The 24,180-nt window shown below is 51.6% G+C and overlaps 1 protein-coding gene across 1 annotated transcript; it reads right to left on the bottom strand.

Annotated features, from left to right (window-relative positions):
• Positions 1–570: 570 nt before the first annotated feature.
• On the bottom strand, positions 571–20,276 carry WDR81 (WD repeat domain 81). Its single transcript, XM_048518596.1, is given in 12 exon segments — positions 571–1,835; positions 4,205–4,384; positions 4,861–5,006; positions 5,445–5,668; positions 5,670–6,144; positions 7,236–7,368; positions 7,874–8,033; positions 9,759–9,949; positions 13,551–13,765; positions 15,938–17,463; positions 17,465–19,430; positions 20,155–20,276. Coding segments are annotated over 11 exon segments (5,505 nt in total). The 5' UTR covers positions 19,399–19,430; positions 20,155–20,276; the 3' UTR covers positions 571–1,514.
• Between the last annotated feature and the right edge of the window lie 3,904 nt (positions 20,277–24,180).

Below are 24,180 nucleotides of genomic sequence, written 5' to 3' on the forward strand. Positions count from 1 at the left end.
GCCCAGCTGGCCCTACGATCTGAGCCAGCAAGTTACCCTGGAGGCCGGAGCGCAGAGAGGAAGAGTAGATGCAGCCAGCCAGATTTTAAGCTGCTAGGTCAAAGCTGTTATTTAACAGTCAACCCTTTACCAATAAATTGGTCAACATCGCCAATATGGTTCTCATAATCATTCCCCACTCCCCCTACTGAGTGGCAGAGGCTTATCTGGTGAACCAGATGCGCTGCCACACTCCTACATTCCTGCCGGGTAACCTTGGGCAAGTCACGGTTCTCTCAGAACTCTCTCAGCCCCGTCTACCTGACAAGGTGTCTGTTGTGGGGAGAGGAAGGGAAAGGAGCTTGTAAGCCACCTGGAGTCTCCTGACAGGAAAAAAAGGTGGGGTATAAATCCAAACTCTTCTTCTTCTTGGTAAGGAGCCAGCTTCATCTTCGTCATGCTCTTCCTTCATCCTAAAACTCTGAAAACATCCTGACAGCGCAGGACCACAATCCTTCGCCAGTGGTCTCATACATTTGCTTGCGCACAACCACACTGTCTCACGCAAACACAAACACACCTACAAAAGGCCATCAGCAGCTCCCAAGTGTTTATTAGAATACGTATACAATCTATTGCAATTAATAAGTCCCACGGGGCTGTCTCCCCGCCCCAGGCAAAGAATGAAAACAAGCGCTTATACTGCCGCCGCCCCAGCTTTTTGGTGGAATGCCAGTATTCAGTGTTCAGAACAGAATTGGACCGCTGTTGTGTGAGTGAGTCAGTGAATGGGTGGAGGGGGGGGATGACGCCCGAGCCCACCCTAAAATGACGACTTGATCAGTGGAAACTGAGTGTGTCCCAAGGGCCTCTCTCAAAGTCTTGCTGTACAGGCAAGGAAGAGAGGATTGTTTCATAAAAAGAGCAATCTTTATGGCACAGTCCAAGAGACCCTGAAGTATCTTCCATGGGACAGGAGAATAGGTCGTGGAGGGGAAAGGAAGAATAATGTACCATTTCTTGGACACTACAGCCCTTCCCTCCAGCCGCCCCAAGATCACCTTCCAGGTACAAAGGCCATACACACCTCCATCCTCGGCAAAAGGGGGGCTACGCCTATTGCAGTTTTTCCAGCTGGCCATACTTCTTCGGAAAAGGGCAGACAAGAATACAGCAACGGGAGGGAAGCGAAGGAACCAATCACTCCTCCCGGAACTGAACTGAGAAAGTGGAATGCCAGGGGGGGTTGGGGGGGGGGGCAGGGAGGAAGAGGTTCCTCCTTAGTGGGTTTTCTCTGGGAAACACCCCTTGATCCCAAAGAAAGTTAGGCACGTGAGGTGACGGGGACGATTTTGCCCTCCGGCTGCCCAGCAGCCCGCTTGCTAGGAATGGATTCCATTGTTTTTAGAGGTTTGGGGAAACAGGAAGATTCACCAAGATCTTCTGCTCCCTCTCTCTCCTCTCCCGCATGTTGGCCATCGGCTCTGTTACAGTCCCCAACGGGAAATCCATCACAGATGCCAAGTGGGGAAGGGCTACGCCAGGAGGCGAACCGTCCCATTGTCCGAGCCCAGTAGGAGATGGCACTTGGTGGGAAGGACTGCCAGGCTGGTTAAGGTGCCCCGGAAGTTCTCAGAGCTTAGCTTAGTGATGCTAGGGGGCAGGGACTCCTGAAGAGAGTAGACGCCAATCTTGTTCGCCACGGTGCCAGCCACGACTTCATTGCTGTAGAGGTCAAAGGCGTGAATCGGTTCGGAGATGGACTTGTAAGTCTGCAGCGGCTTCTGCTCCAGCTCCTTCCAGACGGTCAGTGAGTGGTCAGAGGAGGAACTGATGACTGTGTTGCCCTCTGTGGCCTGTGGGGGGGGGGGGGGGGAAGAGAAGGGGAAACTAGCATGAGCCAACACAGACCTTGGTGAGCCAGTGGACACTTCTGTTATGAGTTATGAGAACACCACAGCTGGAAGGCGGAAATTCCGAGTTGAGGCAGTCCCCTTGGACAGAGCTGTTTCCAAAAGGGTGCTCACCTTCGAGTCCTTTTGGCCTCTGTTGAAGCACTTCTGCTCTCAAGGGGGGGGAGGAAAGCTAGGGTTGGAACTTTGCTGGGGCGACAGGAGCAAACAGCTGCCAGAATACGTTAGTGGGCTAACAGCTGCCACTTTTGGCAGCCCCAGGTGGTTTCTTCCAACCCAGCTGCTGCCCACACTAGCTGATATAACCTATAATGCTGCCAGATTTCTACAGCAGCTATTAAGAAGAAGAAGAGTTTGGATTTATATCCCCCCCTTCTCTCCTCTAGGAGACTCAAAGGGGCTTACAATCTCCTTTCCCTTCCACGCCTCCCCCCCCCAACAAACACCCTGTGAGACGGGTGAGGCTGAGAGAGTTTTGAAGAACTGTGACTAGCCCAAGGTCACCTAGCTGGCATGTGCTGGAGCGCACAAGCTAATCTAGTTCACCAGATAAGCCTCCACAGTTCAAGTGGCAGAGTGGGGAATCAAACCCGATTCTCTGGATTAGAATGCACCTGCTCTTTACCACTACATCACGCTGGCTCATGTTGCAGGATGGTCTGTGTTACTAAATAGGATTAATGATCTGATAGCTACAGCGTTTTATTTACCAATGTTATTGCTCCACTGTGCCTATCTCCCCCCTTTTATTGTCCTTTTAACAGTTTTTAAAAGTTTTTGGTCCTTTTCAAAACTTATACTTTTATCTCATGGTTTTATCTTTCCATACTTTCTTGTGTTTCCAATTTCTTATTACAAGTTGATTGTTTCAGATATATATATTTACCATTTTAAAACATTTTATCCTTTCAGTTATATTATGACTCCCCTATGACAGTAATGAAGACCTGATTGTCTACGCTAGCCCTGGACACACTGAACGGGACGCCACAATAAAAGGAAGATACACCCTATCCCAGTAGAGTGGGGGGCAAGTTGTGGTTACTCAGTGGTAAGAAAAAGAAATTCTGCACCTGACCTTGATCACTGACCTTCATTATTCACTTCCTAACAGAAAATCCTGGCCCTAAATACATCCTGGCAAACACAAAGGCCCAGCTTGCAGGGTTAACTTACACAAGCCTTCTCTACCGGTCTCGGCCAGCCCCCTTACTGGCAGGGTGGGCAAAGTCCAAGTGAGTCATGGGATTTCAGTCACCGCAGCCACCTCGCCTGCCTAATCCAGCCGTTGGAAGAGATCAAGAAGTCCAGCTAACCCTACACTGCAGCAGTTTTCAGTTCCCACTAGTCATGAACTGAGTCATAAGGGTAGGAAGGGAGCACCAGCTCCCCGGCTGCCATGGAAACTGCCCACTAGCTGGGGTGTAGGGCCTTGTACTGGGCCTCCTGTCGAGGGAGGAAATGTAAGCCGCTTGTGTTTGACTGCTGCTGGGTGAAGGACACAGCCCTTCGTGGCTCCTGGGGGCCGACAAACAGGAGGGTTATTTATTAGAAGGGGACTCTGAGCAGAGAACAGGGCAGCCGGCCAGTATGGGTGGGGAAAGGCCTAGCTGTACAAAGACCTTGCCTCCTTCTGGGTACTCATGGGCTCACACAAACAAGAATCACAGGCTATGACACATTCTCTGTGCCCCTTGTGATTCACACGTCAAGTATGCTAGGTTTCCCCAGATATGGCTCTTGTTTCTCCGGTGTCTCTCTGAAACAACAAGGGCTGGAAATTCCTGCATGGAAGCAACCCAGTAAGATACTTCGAACGTTAAAAAGCAGACTTTTAGAACAGGAATACCATCTCTTATTGGGGCAAGCAAATCAATCATGCTCACCCTCTCTTTTGGAATAATACCTGAATAGGGGTGAACAGCCAAATATATTGAGTTATTAACTGAACCCCAACAGAGATGGATTACTACAAGGGCCAGATGTAATACTTTAAGATCTACCATTACAAATGGTCACGAACGAACGAACGAACGAACGAACGAACGAACGAACGAACTAACTAACTAACTAACTAACTAACTAACTAACTAATGGAGACTCTTGCTCCTATTATACTCAACTGTCTGAGATATGTGGGTATCAGAAATTTCTCTCGTCTGGTCTTAGATAAATCTGTCAGTGACTCTGACAGTTCTGCCAAAGGACTCCTGCTAAATAACTCAGACATTGTGCTCTTGGAAAAAATAGCAAAATTTCTCTTACAAGTGATGGAACTCTGTTAAGTAACGTCTAATGTTAGATGCTCTTACCTTAATCTGCAAAATGTCTCCTTCATGTGCTGGCCACCCCCGCAGGATGAGACCCGTCCTGGTGTCCAACAGCACCATAAAGCCAGAAGAGAAACCGGCCACTATGCTCCGCCCACTGGGACTGACAGCCAGGCAACGGATGAGGCCAGCATTTGCCCCCGTGGCCAGACGGAATTCATGCTGCAGTTGAGGAAGAACGCGGAAGAGAGTTTATGATCACAAAATTATAATAATAATAAGAGTTAGATTTATATCCCTCCTTTCTCTCCTGTAAGGAGACTCAAAGGGGCTTACAAACTCCTTTCCCCAATTGGCCATGCTGACAGAGGCTGATGGGAATTGTAGTTCCTGAACATCTGGAGAGCCGCAGGTTCCCTACCCCTGCCCTAACCCGTCCCCCAAATACCCTGTGAGGTAGGTGGGGCTGAGAGAGCTCCAAAGAGCTATGACTAGCCTAAAGTCACCCAGCTGGCATGTGTTGGAGTGCAGAAGCTAATCTAGTTCACCAGATAAGCCTCCACAGCTCAAGTGGCAGAGCAGGGGAATCAAACCTGGTTCTCCAGATTAGAGTGCACCTGCTCTTAACCACTACACCATGCTGGCTCTCCACTGGATCCCTGGGTAGATTAAAGAAGCAGAGAGCTACGGGCAGGCACCTGCAATCCTGGTTTCCGGTGGTCGATGAAACGCAAGACCGAATCTGCGCTGGCCATGCCCACGCTGCTGTAGGGGGGTGACATGGCACTCACGGCTGTGATGGGCACTTTGCTGTCTGGCGCCTCAAAGGCATGGATCAGCTTGCCTGCAAAAAACACCAAACACCCCCCCAACTCAGTGCATGTGAGTGGTTTGCAACTAGATATACAAAGAAGAAGAGGAGGAGGAGGCAGAGTTTGGATTTATATCCCCCCTTTCTCTCCTGTAAGGAGACTCAAAGGGTCTTACAATCTCCTTTCCCTTCCTCCCCTCCCAACGAACACCCTGTGAGGTGGGTGGGGCTGAGAGAGCTTCGAAGAACTGTGACTAGCCCAAGGTCACCCGGCTGGCATGTATTGGAGTGCACAAGCTAATCTGGTTCACCAGATAAACCTCCACAGCTTAAGTGGAAGAGCATGGAATCAAACCCGGTTCTCCAGATTAGAGTGCACCTGCTATTGACCACTATGCCACGCTGGGAAAAAAGACAGATTCCTCTTTTGAGCTTAGTCAAATGTCCTCTGTCTCCCATCCAAAGACTTACCCGTGAACGGGTCCCAGATATGGATGGAGCTGTCACAGCTAAGGGGACCATCGTGATGTGATGGTGCTTCCAGGCAGGGCCAACGTGAGAAGACAGGACTTCCTGTGCGCTGGGCATTAGGGTCAGCCGGGGACTGGATCCTCGTGGAGTGCCGGCCGCGCTCCGGTTGTAGAGGAGAGCTACAGACATGACGGTTCTTGTCTCTCCTGGCTTGCCAGCTTAAGGAAGAAGTCCTCGCCGCTCAACGGAGCCATGCATTTGATGGCGCCAAGGTGGCCCACGTAACTCTGCAGCTTGATCTGGTGGAAGTGGAAGCGGGCATTGTTCTGGCTCACGCCGATCTCGTACTGCCAATAGGCCAGCCAATTGCCGCACAGCAGGTGGGCACTGCGCGGCAGTTCCTGCTTCAGGGCGCTCTCCTCCTTGCCACCTGAAGCGAGGCAGAAGCTGCTGGGGCTGCCGGAGACGTCCTGCTGGGCTTCCGCAGGGATCTGGATGCGATTGCCCACCAACACGCCCCCAAAGGTGCCCGAATGAGTGTCCTCGCTGGAGCCGGAGAAGGGGTCTGTGCCCAGAGTGCTGCGCTCCAAGGAAGCCACGCCTGGTGCCGGTTCCTCGCCAGACGGGATGCTCGCCAAGTACAGACTGGCCAGATGACCGACCAGCTCGTGATTTGGGACGACGACGGGAATAACGTCCCCTGGGCAGCAAGAGAGAACACCACAGCTGGAGGAGCAGATCCAGTGACCCAGAGACCGCCCACGCTTCTCACCAGGCCAAGCACAGCTAAGCCAAGAGAGTGAACACAGCTGGGAAGGCCACACCTATTTGCAGAGAAAGGCCCCTTCCGCACATGCAGAATAATGCACTTTCAATCCACTTTCATAATTGTTTGCAAGTGGATTTTGCCATTCTGCACAGCGAAATCCAGCTGCAAAGTGGATTGAAAGTGCATTGTTCGAGAAACTGGTGAAGATAAATATTGATTTAAATAATGACTTAATGTTCATGGGTGTAATGGAAGACAGAAGGGTGGATAAACAATATAGTTATATGTATAAAATAATGATTAAAGCCGCCCATGCAACAATAGCCTTGGGCTGGAAAGAAAAGAAAAAATGGACATTTCAGAAATGGTTAGAATATATCTGAGAACAAATGACACTTGATATTTTCGATATACTAACTAAAAATAAGACGTGGCAAGATAAACAGAATGAAATTTTGAAGATATGGATAATATACGTGGACTGGATGAAAGAAGCTCGAGTCAATGAAGAAATATGGGAGAAGAGGCTACAGAGAATGAGCTTACTGCTGTTTGTGTGACAAAACTATGAAGAAGAAGTAATGGGGGGGGGGAGAAAAGGGGGAAAAAGTATTGTTTGAAAATGTATGAAGAAGAAAATTACTATAAACTGTAAAATTCAAATGATACAATAAAAAAATTAATAATAAAAAAAGAAAGTGCATTGTTCTGCACGTGCGGAAGGGGCCAAAGCCACCCTCCATCTCCATGTCAGAGCAACACAGCCCACCCCAGCCTTGGGGGTTCTTGCCAGGACAAGCACAGCTAGGCCAAGAGAGCGAACCCAGCCAAGGACCTTCTCTGCAAGCTCCCAGAGAAAGCCACCCCCCCTAGCGCCTGCCGGAGGTTCAGTCTTACCCAGGGCCACATTGGACACTTCCTTCATGCAAGTTCAAATGCATGAGACAGCCCGGAGGGGGTGCATGTGTCGGGGGTGGGGGAGGGAACTACAGTCAAGTAAAGAAGAAGCAGTTACATCTTACCTAGCAAACAAGAGAAGGGCACGAAGGTGGAGTAGGCCATCTCGGGGTTGAAGACCTTCTGCAGCTCCTCCAGAGCTGACGGGTCATGGGGCAGCAGCCCCACCTGGCCCACAGCTGGCTCCACGGGCTGTCCCTGGGCAGGAAGCAAGCTGGTGAACCTACCAACGTCTGCTACTCTGGAACAGGAGGGATGAGTTGAAGGCTGCAGGAATCCCCCTCCAGGAGAGAGGGCTCCTCCTGCCTTCAGCAGCCATCTTGAAAAGGAACGCTCAGAAGATGAGGAAGAAGAAGAAGAGTTGGATTTAGATCCCCCCCTTTCTCTCCTGTAAGGAGACTCAAAGGGGCTTACAACTCCTTTCCTTTCCCTTCCCCCCTCACAACAAACACCCTGTGAGGCAGGTGGGGCTGAGAGAGCTCCGAAGAACTGTGACTAGCCCAAGGTCACCCAGCTGGCATGTGTTGGGCTGCTGTGCCAGCAGGGCCTGATGGGATTTGTAATCCATGAGCATCTGAAGCGCCGGAGTTGGACACCCCTGGCTTAGATGGCTAACAAGCACCAGCCCCTCCGTGCCCCAAGCACTGGAAAGAGCAGAACCCCACTCCCACGTATTTCTGTCCCCTCAGCCGTGCCGACTCACCTGCTCGGCCAGTGGCAGGGAAAACGCCTCAAAGAACATCCGAAGGGTGCTGCTCAGGTGTTGCTGCACCATTTCTGACCCAATCCGCAAAGCCACTAGGGCCACAAGGCTGATAGCCTTCATGCACAAGATGGTTCGGGCCTGGGCCCCACTAGGGAAACTATCAGAAAGGAAATGATGTCAGCATACAGCCTGTCCAGTGGGCTTACAACTCCTTTCCTTCCCTCTAACCTTTGCCCTGTCATCCACTCAGTGGTGTGAGAGAAAGTATTTTCGAAAATGGATTTTTTAATGGAATATTTTCTAGGGCATAGGTGTCAAACTTGCAGCCCTCCAGATGTTATGATGCCGGCAGGGGATTATGGGAACTGTAGTCCATAACATCTGGAGGGCCGCGAGTTTGACACCTGTGTTCTATCTTTTTCAAGGTACAAGTTTCACTTCTAAAAGCTTATTATTCATAAAATTAGCAACAATTGGCCGGGGCCAAAATTATGCAAGGAAGGTTTGCAGTGTCGTTACCGATGCATTTCAAGCAACAGTCTCTCAGAAAAAAATAAACAAATAAAAATTTAATGTCAACAAATAAATAATGAGTGTGTTCTATTTACTCATTAAGTAATAAGATGGCCGGGGGGGGGGGGGGGAGGGGGGGGGGAAAAAAACCCCAAGTGGCCCAAATAAAAAATCATGATGAATTCAGCTTGCTGTGCAGGTAAAAAAAAACCAGGTAAGATTCTTGTGTATAAGTCTGTTTTCTCACGCAACCTATGAGATTCTGTCATATGCAGTTTGATACTGAGCTAATGCATAATGCAAATGAGGCTGTATCAGCAGTGACAGAGAAACTGAAGCGCCCCAGTGAATCCTGGGGGAGAGAATTAGTCAGTTAAGAGATAAGTGGACGCCCACGCCCTTGCCATATCATGCAATTCTCTGGGTGTGCTAAAAATGAGAGTGCTAGCAATATCCAGAGTCTTTACTGTGAGTTTAATATAACAACATATGGGAAGTACACGTTTTCTGGTCTTGGATTTTTACAACCCTTATTCCATTCCCGTGCAGATAATTTACACATAAAGCTTTGCATTTGTCTGACCCAGACTTGATCTATATTTTTTCCCTAATCAAATTATCCAAATAAGTGTTGCTACTGGTTTGAGAAATTAACCGGGTATATTCTAAAAGCTCATTTTCTTCAGCATGTCCAAATACACACACCAAATCAAATCGCGCTCTTATTTAAGGCATTGGATAATTTTCCAGGAAGACTGTTGGAAAATTTTTTCCAATGGTGGTTCTTCTGGGAAACCCACTCCCCGGCTTTCACTGGGACCATATCAGAAATCATAAAACCTTAACCCCGGGAACATCAAGATCTTGGGCGCAAAGCAGGGTTGAGCCGCAACCAGTACTTGAATGGGAGTCCAACAATGAAGACTCTGTAGTTGAAGGCAATGGCAAACCACCTCCGCTCATATCTTGTCTTGAAAGAAAAAGGAGGAGGAGGAGGTGGTGGGGGTGGGGGTGGTGCAGGAGGAGGAGGAGGAGAGGAGTAGTAGTAGTTTGGATTTATACTCCACCTTTCTTTCCTGTAAGGAGACTCAAGGTGGCTTACAAGCTCCTTTCCCTTCCTCTGCCCACAACAGAAACATTGTGAGGTAGGCGGGGCTGAGAGAATTCAGAGAAGTGTGACTAGCCCAGGGTCACCCAGCAAGAATGCAGAAGTGCAGAAACACATCTGGTTCACCAGATAAGCCTCTGCCACTGAGGTGGAGGAGTGGGGAATCAAACCCAGTTCTCCAGATTAGAATCCACCTGCTCTTAACCTCTACACCACGCTGGCCCTATGGGGTCACCATAAGTCAGCTGCAATTTGACTCACCTGATGGTGGGTGATGTGAGGAAGCTAAGAACAGGCAGCAGGATGTCCTGGCTGATTTTGGGAAGGATGTCCATCAACGTAGTGTCCGAGAGGTAGACTACAATCTTCTGGGTCAGCGTCACAGCAGCCAAAAGACCAGCTTCCTTGCGGCTGTTTAGCCGGCCAGCACCTGCCCCGATGCTTGGGGTAACCTGAAACAAAGAGAAATAATAATATTTGTCCCCTCACCTACACAAAGAAGAAGAGTTTGGATTTATATCCCCCCATTCTCTCCTGTAAGGGGACTCAAAGGGGATCCCCCCCCAAACACAACAAACAGCCTATGAGGTGGGTGGGGCTGAGAGAGCTCCAAAGAACTGTGACTAGCCCAAGGTCACCCAGCTGGCATGTGTCGGCTAATCTGGTCCACCAGATAAGCCTGAACAGCTCAAGTGGCAGAGCTGGGAATCAAACCCGGTTGTTCCAGATTAGAGTGCACCTGCTCTTAACCACTCCACCATGCTGGCTCTCAAAATGATGTCACAGAAATAAAAAGCCAGGCCGAGGAGTCCCGGTCAAAAGAGGCAAGAGTGCAGCCAACGTTTAAGCGGGACTTTGCTGTCATGTCTTACATGGGCAGCTTGTCAGATCTGTGAGACACAAGAAAGGGGTATATTCACAGAAACCTGAAAGCTGTGTGATAGGGCTGCAAGGATTTTCTGGGACTTATCAAGCCAATGTGAGTGTGTGTGAGCCACCAAGTCACAGCTGACTAACGGTGACCATAGAGAAGTGGTAGCGAACCTTTGGCACTCCAGATGTCATGGACTACAATTCCCATCAGCCCTTGCCAGCATGGCCAATTGGCCATGCTGGCAGGGGCTGATGGGAATTGTAGTCCATGACATCTGGAGTGCCAAAGGTTCGCCACCAAGTTCATAGAGGGTTTTCATGGCAAGGGACATTCAGACGTGATTTGCCACTCCCTGCCTCTGAGCAGGCTGAGAGAATTCTGGGAGACCTGTGACTGGCCCAAGGTCATCCACAAAGCTTAAGTGCAGACGGGGGTCTAGTACCTGGCACCCCAAAAGCTCTGCAGGCCTTTAATTCCACAGGTGGACTAGTTTGGATTCATATGTAGTCAAAAGGAAGCAGCCTTTCCATTTCTCTCCCTCCCTCCCTCTTCAACCTATTACTTTCATTTCGTCTTCTTTGTAAGGTTTCAAGGTGAAAGAAAAGAGATTCCACCTAAACATCAGAAAAAACTTCCTGACAGTCAGAGCTGTTCGACAGTGGAATGCACTACCTAGGATTGTGGTGGAGTCTCCTTCTTTGGAGGTTTTTAAAGAGAGGCTGGATGGCCATTTGTCAGGAGTGCTTTGATTGTGTGTTCTTGCATGGCAGGGGGTTGGACTTGATGGCCCTTCGGATCTCTTCCAGCTCTATGATTCTATATGTTTCAGTGGATCTTTGTATGTTTCCTGCATGTGAGTTCCCAATGGCACCTGGTGGGCCACTGCGAGTAGCAGAGAGCTGGACTAGATGGACTCTGGTCTGATCCAGCTGGCTTGTTCTTATGTTTCAATGGATCCACAACCAGTTTTCTTTAACCAGTTATGAATGTAGATCCAATTATGATTCTCTTTTTTCTCCCTTTCTTTGAATTATGTTAAAAAATTATGAAAAGTTCATTAAAAAAACCAACCTGCAAAGGATAACACACACACACACCCATGCTAGCTATGGCTTTTGCTGGACTGTTCTGACGACTGCCGTTTTCCTCTGCCACCGCCCCGCTGCCAACCTGGCCATGTGGTTCAGTTCACTGTGAACTTTCTCGCTTATATTTTTAAAGGGGAATTAAAGCAAGGAACGATGAACAGGGCCTTTTTTTAAAAAAAGAGGAACCCTGTGCCCCGAGTCCCTGTGTGTCATTCAAATGCGTCCTTCCTCCGCAGAGTACAGGAAATGCGTGCCTGCAGATCTGCCGCGTGAACGGGGCGGAAACATGTGAGACACAGCGCGTTGTCACTTCAGTCAGAGGCTCGAAAACAGCTCTCCAGCTGAACATGACCCAGCGTAGCCTTTGGCAGAAACCCTGACAGGAGGAAATGAAAGTCCTCATCTGGCCACATCTCTCTCAGAAACACAACAGGGAGACATTGGCTCCCACAGAAAGGGGAACGATTGCTACGCAATGGTAATTTTGCCCAGTAAATATCCAACACACTGTAATAATGAAGAAGAAGAAGAAGAAGAAGAAGAAGAAGAAGAAGGAAGAAGAAGAAGAAGAAGAAGAAGAAGAAGAAGAAGAAGAAGAAGAAGAAGAAGAAGAAGAAGAAGAGTTGTTTGGATTTATACCCCACCTTTCTCTCCTACAAGGAGACTCAAGGTGACTTACAAGCTCCTTTCCCTTCCTCTGCTCATAACAGACACCTTGTGAGGAAGGTGGGGCTAAGAGAGCTCCGAAGTACTGTGACTAGCTCAAGGTCACCCAGCAGGAGTTCACCAGATAAGCCTCTACCACTCAGGTGGAGGAGTGGGGAATCAAACCCAGTTCTCCAGATTAGAATCCACCTGCTCTTAACCACTCCACCACGCTGGCTCTCTGAAGAGGATACACTTCTCAGGACAGAGACTAGAAATTCTTCTAATGATTTCCAAGCACTGGCTGGGGGCTGCACCCTAGAGAAGAGTCAGGGCCATGCTTTGTACTTTAAAACAAAAACAAAACCCTCAAGTGTCCATTCTGGGCAGCCAATCCCTTTGATTTTCAGTTGCATCCACTCCTTTTTTTTGCTCCTTAATTTTTTGAGCAATCATAGATATATTGCAAGATTTTTTTGAGTTCTGCTTTTTAACAAGTCAAGATTCTTGTATGTGAACACAGGACAATTCCCACAGCCAGGAGCAGATACTGCCCAAGAACAGATTCAGGAGCAAAGGTCTGCTTGAACTTACAAGAGAACCTGGATAAATTTGAAGACACATGGGAGCCATATACGTAATATATTAGGAAAATAGAAAATTAAAAGAATAGCATGTCTCCTTCAATTATAGAAGTATTTATAAGTCAAGCAAGTAGATCTTAGATGATAATATTGTATATAAAGCATAGATAACTTTATTTAGAATAGTGTTAATAAGTTAGGAAAATTTCAGGAAAAGAAATTGTATTTTCTCTTTAAGAATGGAAATGAAAAGGAAGAAGGAGCAAATAAGATTGAAACAATAAGAGCCTAGAACATGGGTCTGCAACCTGCGGCTCTCCAGATGCTCATGAACTACAATTCCCATCAGCCCCTGTTAGCATGGCCAATTGGCCTTGCTGGCAGGGGCTGATGGGAATTGTAGTTCATGAGCAACTGGAGAGCCGCAGGTTGCAGACCCCTGGCCTAGAAGATACCAGAAGAAACAACTTTTGTAATACAAATTGTCTTCTAGGAAGGTTTAATATGTTAAAAGTTTTAGAGAATAATATTACGATGAAACCACTAATGTTACTTATTGTATGTGTGTGTGTGTGTATATGTTTGTGTGTTTGTATATGTTTTCTTTTTATATATGTGTGTGCGTATATATATGTGTGTGTATATATATGTGTGCGTATATGTTTTCTTTTTTAATAAAGTTTTATATGTGTGTGTGTATATACATGTGTGTATATATATGTTTTCTTTTTTAATATCGTTTTTTTTAATCGTCGGCCTAGGGATAAGGCAAAGGACTGGCCACGAGGCCCAGACAATAGGAGGAAAGGTTTAGAGCGGATGATCTTTCTTAACTTTCCACTGTTGGTTGCAGATGCCCAGCCAGGAGTGGCTGAGAGATCTGGCAGGTACAGGTAGAGTGAGACCAGGCTCTACATACAAGGAGTGCACTTATATGCATCAGACAAAGGCTTTCAGCACCGGGCTGAGGACCCGACATCCCCCCCAGCACAGTGCTCTGAAGATGGTAAATGCTCCCCAGCTCAGAGAGGTGCTCTCCTTCAGACCCATCCACAAACTGCTGTCTCTGTGGGGACTCTGCGAGGAAGGAAACTGCTCAGCTGGGAAGTGGAAAAGAAGCGGCCCCCTTCCACCCTTTTGCTCTACAGCCTTCTCCCTCTTGCCCCAGAAGGGAACTCTGCCTCAGCATAGCAGAGAGTGTGGCGGAGAAGGTTCCTGGCAACAGCATCATGACAGGTAAGTGGTGGGGCCAACTTGGCTTGAGTAGGGTTTCATCTCAGCCAGTCTTGCTGGCTGTGTCTTGAAGCCGAAGGGAAAGGAGATGAGCCACTTGGTGCCTTCCTACCCCCCAGTACCCTCCCTCCAGGCAGTCCACATCTTGGAATCAGCCTCTACTTCAATCACAACAGATCCTTTGTAAGGAAGGGAGGTCAAACCCAAACCTGATCCTACTGCTTAGGGACAGCAGCAGAGAAGAAAGAGTTGGAATTGCTTACCCCTCCTTTTCTCTCCTGTAAGAGGACTCAAAGGGCTTACAATCTCCCTTGCCCCTTCCCCCCCCACCCTCAACAAGCACCCTGTGAGGTGGGTGGGGCTGAGAGAGCTCCGAAAAGCTGTGACTAGCCCAAGGTCACCCAGCTGGCGTGTGTTGCAGTGCACAAGCTAATCCGGGTCACCAAAGAAGCCTCCACAGCTCAAGCAGCATTGCGGGGAACCAAACCCGGTTCTGCAGATAAGAGTGCACCTGCTCTTAACCACTGCACCACGCTGGCTCTTAACCACCACACCACGAAGGCCACAGCCCCTCAGGGGACACCAGTTCCCACTGCCAGGAACAAGCTTAGCCGATTCCCTCAGCGGCTACCTGCCTCTTACAACAAGCCAGCAAGGCCTTCAGAGGCTGCAGTAGCCTGGATCTAGAGCAGGGGAGTGGGAACCTCTTGGCTCTCCAGATGTTCAGGAACTACAATTCCCATCAGCCTCTGTCAGCATGGCCAATTGGCCATGCTGGTAGGGGCTGATGGGAATTGTAGTTCCTGAACATCTGGAGAGCCGCAGGTTCCCTACCCCTGATCTAGAGCTACCAACTTCCAAGTGGGGTCTGGAGATTTCCCAGAATTCCCCAGAGTTCCTGAATACAGAAATCAGTCCCTCTGGATAAAACAGCTGCTTTGGAGGGTGGGTTTTTATGGGATTATACCTCACAAGAGGTCTCTCCTCTCCCCAAATCTTGCCTTCTCCAAATTCCGCCTCAAAACCTTCAGGAATTTCCCATGCCAGAGCTGACAACCAAGAGCAGCAGTGGCGTAGTGGTTAAGAGCAGGTGCATTCTAATCTGGAGGACCCAGGTTTGATTCCCCACTCTGCCACTTGAGCTGTGGAGGCTTATCTGGGGAATTCAGATTAGCCTGTGCACTCCCACACACACCAGCTGGGTGACCTTGGGCTAGTCACAGTTCTTCGGAGCTCTCTCAGCCCCACCTGCCTCACAGGGTGTTTGTTGTGAGGGGAGAAGGGCAAGGAGTTTGAAGGCCCCATTTGAGTCTCCTACAGGATGTATGCCAATAAAGGCTTGTGTGTGTGTGAGCCTCCTACAGGAGAGAAAGGGGGGATATAAATCCTCCTCCTCTTCCTGGGCCCCTTAGCCCACTTATTTCTTTCATGCATCTGCGCTGAACAAAAGTTTGATGCTGCTGGACTCGAGGTTTTGTTAAAAAGGAAACAGGATCCAGAGCAGGCCTACACAGCTTGTGATTCCTGCCATGGACTTATAGGGGCTACCCTCCCCCTCATTTCCTCAATCACAAGAAAGCAGCAAACACCAGAGGTTTACTGACACCCCATCCCCCACCCCCACAGTAGCCATCTGAGACTTGCAGCCTCTAGTCCAGTGGTGGCGAACCTTTGGCACTCCAGATGTTATGGACTACAATTCCCATCAGCCCCTGCACCAGCCTGTAGTGGCCAGGGCTGGCAGGGAGCCTGATAGGGAATTGTAATCCTTAACATCTAGAGTGCCATAAGGTTACCGCCTACTCACTGGCTCTTAGTCTGACCTTGCGGTCTGCTACCACTCACAGATACGTAATAAGTGGAGGGTTTAATTTTGAATTCCCAAGACCTGGATAGTTTTGCAAAATAAAATCTGACAACTTGGAAGGGGGGGAGAGGATTCCAGTTTCCAAGCGGCAACGTTTGGGCAACGTTTGGTTTTAGGCCTACAGAAAGCATTCTCAGAGGGCGGCTCACCCAGCAAGATTCTCTGCTCCTTATCTCCGTCGTGGTCAGGCAAGCCCTGCTCTGATTCATCTTCCTCCTCCTCCTCTTCCTCCTCCTCAGCGAGGCCAGCTTCCAGGCACAGCGGCGACTCCTCGGCGACCAAGGGGGGGTCGTCCCGGTCTTCCTCCCTGTCCTGCTGACCCGGCTCGTCCTCTTCTTCGCTGTGCTTCGGATCTGGATTGCTGTCCAGAGACTCCAGGCTGGTCTTGTCCTTCACGGACTCGCCGTCGGCAACCGCTCGCTCCTCGCCCAAGGATACCTCGCTGGCGCTGCTCTTGTCGCTCAGGTGCCCCAGGCTCAGGGACTCTGGCTCCTGCAGGCTCTCTGCCACGTACAGGCCGTTCTGGAAGTCTTCGCTCTCCGGCAGGTAACCCTGGTCGTGCAAGCTGACGCCAGACATGTATTCCAGCAGCTCCAGCGCCCCTGAGCCCCGTTCTGCGTCGGCCTTGATCTCCTCCCCGAAGGAGCCGGGCACAGGGCTGCCCTCCCCGCTCTCGTCGTCCTCGGCCGCGCCCAGCAGCAACGTCCCATTCTCCTCCTGGGCAGAGCCCTCCACCCCCACCAGGACCTGCAGGATGTGGGGCAGCAGGTGAGAGAGGAACAGCTGCAGCCCCAGACGCGCCATCAGCTGGGCGACAAAGCAATCGGTGTAAAGGTAGAAGCGCCCGTGGAGGCCGCGGGGGCTCTCGTAGGCGGCGATCAAGAGCTTCAGCAGGTACTTGTGGGAGTTCTTGGGGCCCAAGGCCTTGGCGATGGGCTCAAAGAGGTACCAGGCGGCGTGGACGGCCGTCTTCTCTTCCGACATCAGCGCCAGGACGAAGGGCAGCAGGATCTCCAAGCCTTCCGGGGTGTTGTCCTGCAGCACCCCCTCCAGCTGTTGCCACAGCTTGAAAACCAGCTCCCGCCCCTGCCCCTCGTCCTCGGCCTTCCCGGACAGGTAAGTGAGGATGAACTCATGCAGAGCTGGGAAGTAGGGCGGGAAGGGCAGGACAGCCCCGAAAGGACTCAGCAGCTGAGAAGGGCAAGGGGGTGGGAGGCCCTGCCAGACGGGCTCGTAGGCGAACAGCGGGGTCTTCCTCAAGCCCGCCCGCTCCCCCAAAAGCTGGCCGTCCGGGACACTCAGCCGCAGCAACGCTTCCAGCAGATGTTGGAGCGGGGCCGGGATCTCCTTCGGGTGATACCGGCAAAGCCTCCGGGCCACTTGGACGCGCTCCTGCAACGTGGCGCCCGGCTTCGTGGCTCGCAGCTTGGAGGCGAAGATGATCTCGGTCACCAAGACCCCCAGAGCCTGCACGTCCCTTTGGAACAGGGCCAAGAGCCCCAACGGCCCCACGGGCAGGGACTGCTCCGGCTCGGCGAGTTTGCCATGCAGGCCTTTGAGGACAAAAGCATCCAGCCGCTCCAACTCCTCCAAGGCCTGCAACATAAGCCGTAGACTGAGGACACTCTTCGCCTCACTCTCTCCTCACAAGCAAGGGTCCTGGCCCCATGCCATAATGCTTGCCTTCAGCTGGGCCCCCAGAGAGCTGGGTGGACAGTATGCTGGAAGGGGACGGCTCCGCCCCTCTGCCCGGGGCAGGAATGGCCTCCAGGGCCTCAGCTCCTTGCTCCACCTCCACAGCCCCATCAGTCAGTTGGTCCTTCAGGTCCTCCACAACTCTGGTCTCCTCCACAGGGGGGATGAGAGGCTTCACAGCCAAGGGGGCTTCAGCCGGGAGGAGCAGAGGCCCTGCCAAGCGCCTGGGGTGGGGCTGGTTGAAGAGCTGCACCACCCCATAGCTGGTCAGGTGAGTGTGGTTGTCCACCAGGTGGAGGCAAACGTTCTTCTCCCGGACAGCCTCCTTCCCCAACAGCTTGTGGCCGAACGTCAGGTCGATCCAGTGGTGAAGGTCCTGCGACACCTCCCAGCTCTCCAGAAGAGCCCGGTGGGTCGCCACGAACTCCTCACAGGAGCCGCACCAAGCCGGCACTTCCAGGTCCGACATGTCCGGATGGATGGACTTGAAGATGGTGGCGTCCGAGTAGAATTCCGGGATGCATTCGTCCGGGGTCCAGGCCTGCATGCGCTCCATGTTGGCCGGGTATTCGTTGGGCTCCCACTGGGACCTCACGTGGGAGCACAGCACGGCTTTGGGAGTCCGTCGAGCCGTGTAAACGTAGTAGGTGATATCCGAGAGGACATCCGATATGTGGTGAGGGACGTGAGGCTGCTCCCCTCCAAGCCCCCCTCCGGCCACGAAGGCCTGCTTGGTCATCTCGTAAGTGAAGTCGAGCTGTTTGTCGCCCTTGTTGAGGCGGAATTTGGACTTCCGCAGGTCCCGGAACCGTCCATTTTTGGTGGTGAAATCCACCACCCAGGGGAGAACCGGGTGGTAGTTGGGGTCTCCCACCTGCCGCCCCGCCAAGTGGTTCAGATGCATGAGATAGTCAAAGTTGCTGAGCCGGCCCTTCACCCAGTCCAGCATGAGACCCCCCAGTCCCGCCAAGGGTGGTGCCGTTTTCTCCACAGGGCTGTTTTCCACCACCCCCGGGGCCACCGCAACACCACCTCTTGCCACGTCCTTCCCCGCTTCCTCCGGCGCTCGCCCATAATCCTGCAGCTGGACCCTGAGCTGAGCGCACAGCTTTTCGTCCACGGCCACGTCGTGCAAAGAGAAGGCCCCGCACGCCAGCCCGGCCCCGTGGCAAGCTTGCATGGCCTGCAGGATCTGGAAGAGGATGAACAGGAGCTTGGCGTGGCTGTTGGACAGCTTGGCGGGGCTGAAGGTGACGACGTCGTGCAGGGAGTACCGCATGTAGGGGAAGAGGACGTAGAGCATCTCCGAGGACTCCAAAAGCACTTCTGCGGGGAAGATGCTGGGGTCAGGCTGACGGCTCCTGCTGGGCGAGCCCCACTCTCTAGCAGGAGAGGGGCAGGACACGCCCCTTCCCACCTGCACCAAGGGGCAGCCGTAGAGCTTCTGGAGAGCAGCACGAAGCACCTCCAAAGCCGGGGCAACGGGCGGGTCGTGGGCGTGGCAGTAGGGCTGCACGTGCAAGCGGTGAGCTCGGGCCCACAAGTTCCGGTAGTTCTGCGAAGCCACGTTCTGCATGAACCTGTGCAGTGTCTCCGGCCGCCCCTTGGGATCGCAGTGCGCCCCGTGCGTCGTGGCCAGGGGGTAGCGCAGCCGGTCTTTCCTCAGACCGTGCACCTCCACCCTGGTCCAGCCAGGGGGCAACTTCTGCACCGAGCGTTGGAAGCAGGTGCGCACCTCCGCCTCGCCGAGGCCCTCCGTGCACGGGCAGAGGCTAGGCAGCACCCCTCGCTCCTTCAGGCTTCCCACCCACTTGGCCGGCACCAAAGCGACGATGTGAGAGCCCTCCGGAGCTGCCGCCAGCTGGAGGCGGTCAATGCCCAGGTCTTTCTCCACACGCTCCAGGAGGTACTCCATTATCGGGGGAGAGGATGACTTCACACCATTCCCTGCAGGAAACACAAACAGGCGGGAGGTCAATGAGAACAGAGTCAGTGGAGATGTGCCCCTTCCCTGCAATCCAGTCTTAGGCAGGTGGCAGCACGCCCCCCTTATGCAATTCCCTCCTCAGAGATATTCAGGTGGCACATAACAAATCTAGCTATTTCAACACCAGCTTCCCACATTGTAGCAGCGCAATTGACCTGGTTTGGTTTAAACTTGTCAGGACACGGGAGCTAAAAATCATCAGCTGCAGCCAGTGAAGGTTGTAGTTCTATCCCACCCTTCAGACAAAAAGCTCAAAGAGGTCTCCCTTCCTGCATTTTGTCTTCATACCCACCCTGTGAGGTAGGTGAGCCTGACAGAGACCCAAGCCACCCATGCAGCTGCAGCATTTCAACCTGGGACCCCCCGTTTTGCCCCATGCACCACATTAGCTTATACTAAAAGGTGGCCCATGCTGGGTGGCTTGCAAAGGCTTCCCAGGGGCAGGGAACAGAGGGCTCTCTGCGTATGCTCAGGTGCATGGACTTCTTTAGAACGAAGCCTGGGGAGGCAAAGCTTTGGGGGTGGGGTGCCCGGGGTTAAAAGCGATGCTGCGGGAGGGGGGCGAGCGTAGCAAACGGAGCCCCCCGCGAGCCCACGGACGGGAAAGAGGCGCTGCACAAGATGCCAGCGGGACCCAAACCTTCTCCCCCTCAGCACGTCCCCCCCCCCGGCCGTATAGCTCACCGGTTTGCAGGCAGGAGGCACTCTGCACGCGCTCAGAGGACCAGGCGCCCCGAAGCTGGTCCTGCCTTTGGCGGGCGGGCGGCGCCTGCTCCGGTCTCGGCCATGTTGAGTCAGCTGATGCCGCCGGTCACGTGGCGCCGCTTCCCGGGAAAGACACAAACGCCACGTGGCTGCGCGGGGGCTGTATTTGGGTCAGGCTGCATCGGGGCGCTCCCTCTTCGGGCTTGGTCCCACAGAGGCATGGAGGGGTCGGGGGGGGGGGGGGCTCTGGCCAGGGAGGCGTAACATCCTGATGCCCCCCCCCCCCCTTCCCCGGTCTTCTTCCCTCCTGAACGGGGCCGCCAGCAAGTGCATGGATCGCAGCAGGACTTGCTGCATCGGGGACATGATTCTAATTCGGCAGCTACCAGGCTCAAGCCGTGACGAATCTGGCTTGGAGTTGTACCCCTGCCTGGTTCAGAGATGCTGGGTCGGAGCGCCCCCCCCCCCAAACACCCCCCCCCCCCCCCCCCCCAACAGCAGGGGCGTAACAAGGCAGCCCTGGGCAAACTGTAGCCCTGGGCAAAACCTGAGTTGGATGCCCCCCCCATGGGCGGCCACTCCACCACGACTAAAAATCTTTTTGCACCAGGACATTGGTGCCTGCAGGGGGTGCATTTTTAGACATATCAGCACCAAAATTTCAGCATGTCATCAGGAGACTGTCATTATGCTACTACCCAAGATTGGTGAGATTTGGTTCAAGGAGTCCAAAGTTATGGACTCCCAAAGGGGGTGCCCCATCCGCCATTGTTTCCAATGGGAGCTAATAGGAGATGGGGGCTACAGTTTTGAAGGTCCATAACTTTGGCCCCCCTGAACCAAACCCTCGCACTAAAACCTGGGGGTACTCATCAGGGCAGTTCCCTATGAGAATCCTCCTGAAAAGTTTTGAGATCTGGCTCTTCAGGAAATGTCCCCCAGCCTGCAACCTCCATGGATAGCAATACAGAAAACTCAATGCAGAACAAAGATTCTTGGGCAAATTTCTGGGATGTACCTGCAGGGGGCGCATTTTTGGATGTATTGGCACCAAAATTTCAGGGTATCATCCGGAAACTGTCTCCATATGGTACCCCCAAAGTTTGGTGCAGTTTGATTTAAGTGGGTCCAAAGTTATGTCCCCTCAAAGGGGGTGCCCCATCCCCCATTCTTTGCTAAAGAGATGGGGGATACCCTTTTGAGGGTCCATAACTTTGGACCCCCTGAACCAAACTGCACCTAAACTTTGGAGGTTACCATCATGACAGTCTCCAGATGATACCCTGGAAATTTTGGTGCTGATATGTCTCAAGAAATGTCTCCTCCCTGCAAGAACAACATCCTCAAATTTGCCCCAAGAATCTCTTTGTTCTGGGTAATTTCTGAGTTTCTGCACTGCTGTCAATGGGGGTTGCAGGTTGGGGGGCACATTTCTGAAGGCACAGTCTCAAATCTTTCAGGGTCTCATAAGGAGACTGCCCTGATGATACCCCCCAGGTTTGGTGCAGTTTGGTCTCTAGGGGGGCTGTGCTATGGACTCCTCAAAAAACTGTAGCCCCATCTCCTATTAGGGTCTCCCCATTGGAAACAATGGGGGATAGGGGCACCCCCCTTTGGGAGTCCATAACTTTTGACTCCCTGAACCAAACCTCACCAAACTTGGGGGGTATCATACGGACAGTCTCCTGATGATACACTGAAATTTTGGTACCACTAACCTAAAAACTGCGCCCCCTGCAGGCCAAAAATGGAAAACCACTAAAAATACCCAAAAATGAACCCAGCATTTTGATGCCCCCCACAAGGTGATGCCCTGGGCAGCTGCCCACCTTGCCCAATGGGCATTATGCCAGTGCCCAACAGCTTGAAAGGCGGGGGTCAAGTGCTCTACTTTGCTCCCTAGTACGCCCCCTGTAGCGTAGAGAGTTTCTCTGAGCATGTGCGGAGTGCATTCGTCGCTCACTGCCGAATCCTCACAATCGCTGACGCCCTGGGGGTGGGGGTGGGATCCTCCATCTGAGTGGCAGAGGTGAACCAGATGCGTTTCTGCACTCCTGCATTCCTGTGGGGTGACCTTGGGCTAGTCACAGTTCTTCGGCACTCTTTCAGCCCCACCTACCTTGTGTTCCCTGGAGATCTCCCATCCAAATACCTGCCAAAGTTGAGACTGAGAGTGTATGAATTGTCCCAAGGGGATGCAGCAAGTTTCCATAGCAGGGCGGGGATTCAAACCTGGGTTTTCCAGGATCCTAGTCCATCACCTTAGCCAGTGTGGTTAAGAGCAGGTGGATTCCAATCTGGAGAACCGGGTTGGATTCCCCACTCCTTCACCTGAGTGGCAGAGGCTTATCTGGTGAACCAGATGTGTTTCTGCACTCCTACATTCCTGCTGGGTGAACTTGGACATGTCACAGTTCTCTCTGAACTCTCTCAGCCCCACCTTCCTGACAAGGTGTCTGTTGTGGGGAGAGGAAGGGAAAGGAGCTTGTAAGCCACCTTGAGTCTCCTTACAGGAGAGAAAGGTGGGGTATAAATCCAAACTCTTATTGTTATTCTTCTTTGCATCCACTCCTGACCTAGAGAGTCATGTGCCCTTCCCAACCACAGCATGGAGCAGAACAAACCTCAGGAAGAAATGAGACAGTGGAATAACTGAGCATCTTCAAGCGATGAGGACATCTAGTGCGTTAGGAATCCAAACACCCTCTTAAGCTGGGGGGGGGGGGGAGGAGAGAGAGAGAATTTATTGTCCTGAATTATGTATTCTGATTCTCCAGATCCATGTTGGCATTCTTTTATATTCTTCTGAAGGAGACCAGTGCCCTTGAAATCAATGTTTAATGTCAAATTTGCTCTGACCTTCTTTTGAATAGGGACTGTTCTTTGTCCAGTGCAGAAGGGGATTGTTGACATATGAAGGCATATATTAAATTAGGGAATGAGCGAGAGGGCGAGCCCCCAACGGAATGGCTTGATGACGTTGGATCCTCTTCTAATATTACCCCAATATATGTGGAAGCAGCTGGCACCGAGGTTTGGAGCTGTGTTCGGTTCTCGGGTTTGTGGTCTCTGTAATGCTTCCCCTGGTTTTTGGTGAACAGCTGTTTTAGATTGGGAGGCTGCCTGTAAACAAGGAAGGCCCAAAAGCCAAACGAAAGGGAAAAAACCCAACCCAAAAGAGAATCAGGTAAACAAAAGATTGAGTTAAAAGCAAACCAAAATTAATGCGATACTGAAAATAATAAGAAATTTTAAACTGCATATACCATGTTTCCCCGAAAATAAGACAGGGTCTTATATTAATTTTTGCTCCAAAAGATGCATTAGGGCTTATTTTCAGGGGATGTCTAATTTTCCCCCCATTATTTTGCGCCCCCCACATGACCAGATCAGCTGCGCCCGGGAATCTGTAACTAGGGCTTATTTTTGGAGTAGGGCTTATATTTCAAGCATCCTCCAAAAATCCCGAAAAATCATGCTAGGGCTTATTTTTGGGGTAGGTTTTATTTTGTATATCTTTTAATGACATATAAAACAATAACATTTGAGGATTTAAAAAAACTGCTTCATATGGTACGGTCGGCTTATGGTGACCCCGCAGGGTTAGCGAGGCAAGAAAGACATTGAGGTGGTTTGCCATTGCCTGTTCCTGTGTTCGAACCCTGGACTTTAGTTGTTTCCCAACCATGTACTACCCAGGGCCAGCCTTACTGAGATCTGAGGCTGTCCCAGTCAGGGAACCTTTGTATATGTCTGTAAAGTGCACTCAAACCAAAGAGCAGCAGTGGTGTAGTGGCTAAGAGCAGGTGTACTCTAATCTGGAGGAACTGGGTTCCCTGCTCTGCCACTTGAGCTGTGGAGGTTTATCTGGTGAACCAGATTAGCCTGTGCACTCCAACACATGTCAGCTGGGCGGCCTTGGGCTAGTCACAGTTCTTCGGAGCTCTCTCAGCCCAGCCCACCACACAGGGTGTTTGTTGTGAGGGGGGAAGGGAAAGGAGTTTT

Source organism: Sphaerodactylus townsendi, linkage group LG16 (assembly GCF_021028975.2).
Source record: "Sphaerodactylus townsendi isolate TG3544 linkage group LG16, MPM_Stown_v2.3, whole genome shotgun sequence".
NCBI classification, from domain to species: Eukaryota; Metazoa; Chordata; class Lepidosauria; order Squamata; family Sphaerodactylidae; genus Sphaerodactylus; species Sphaerodactylus townsendi.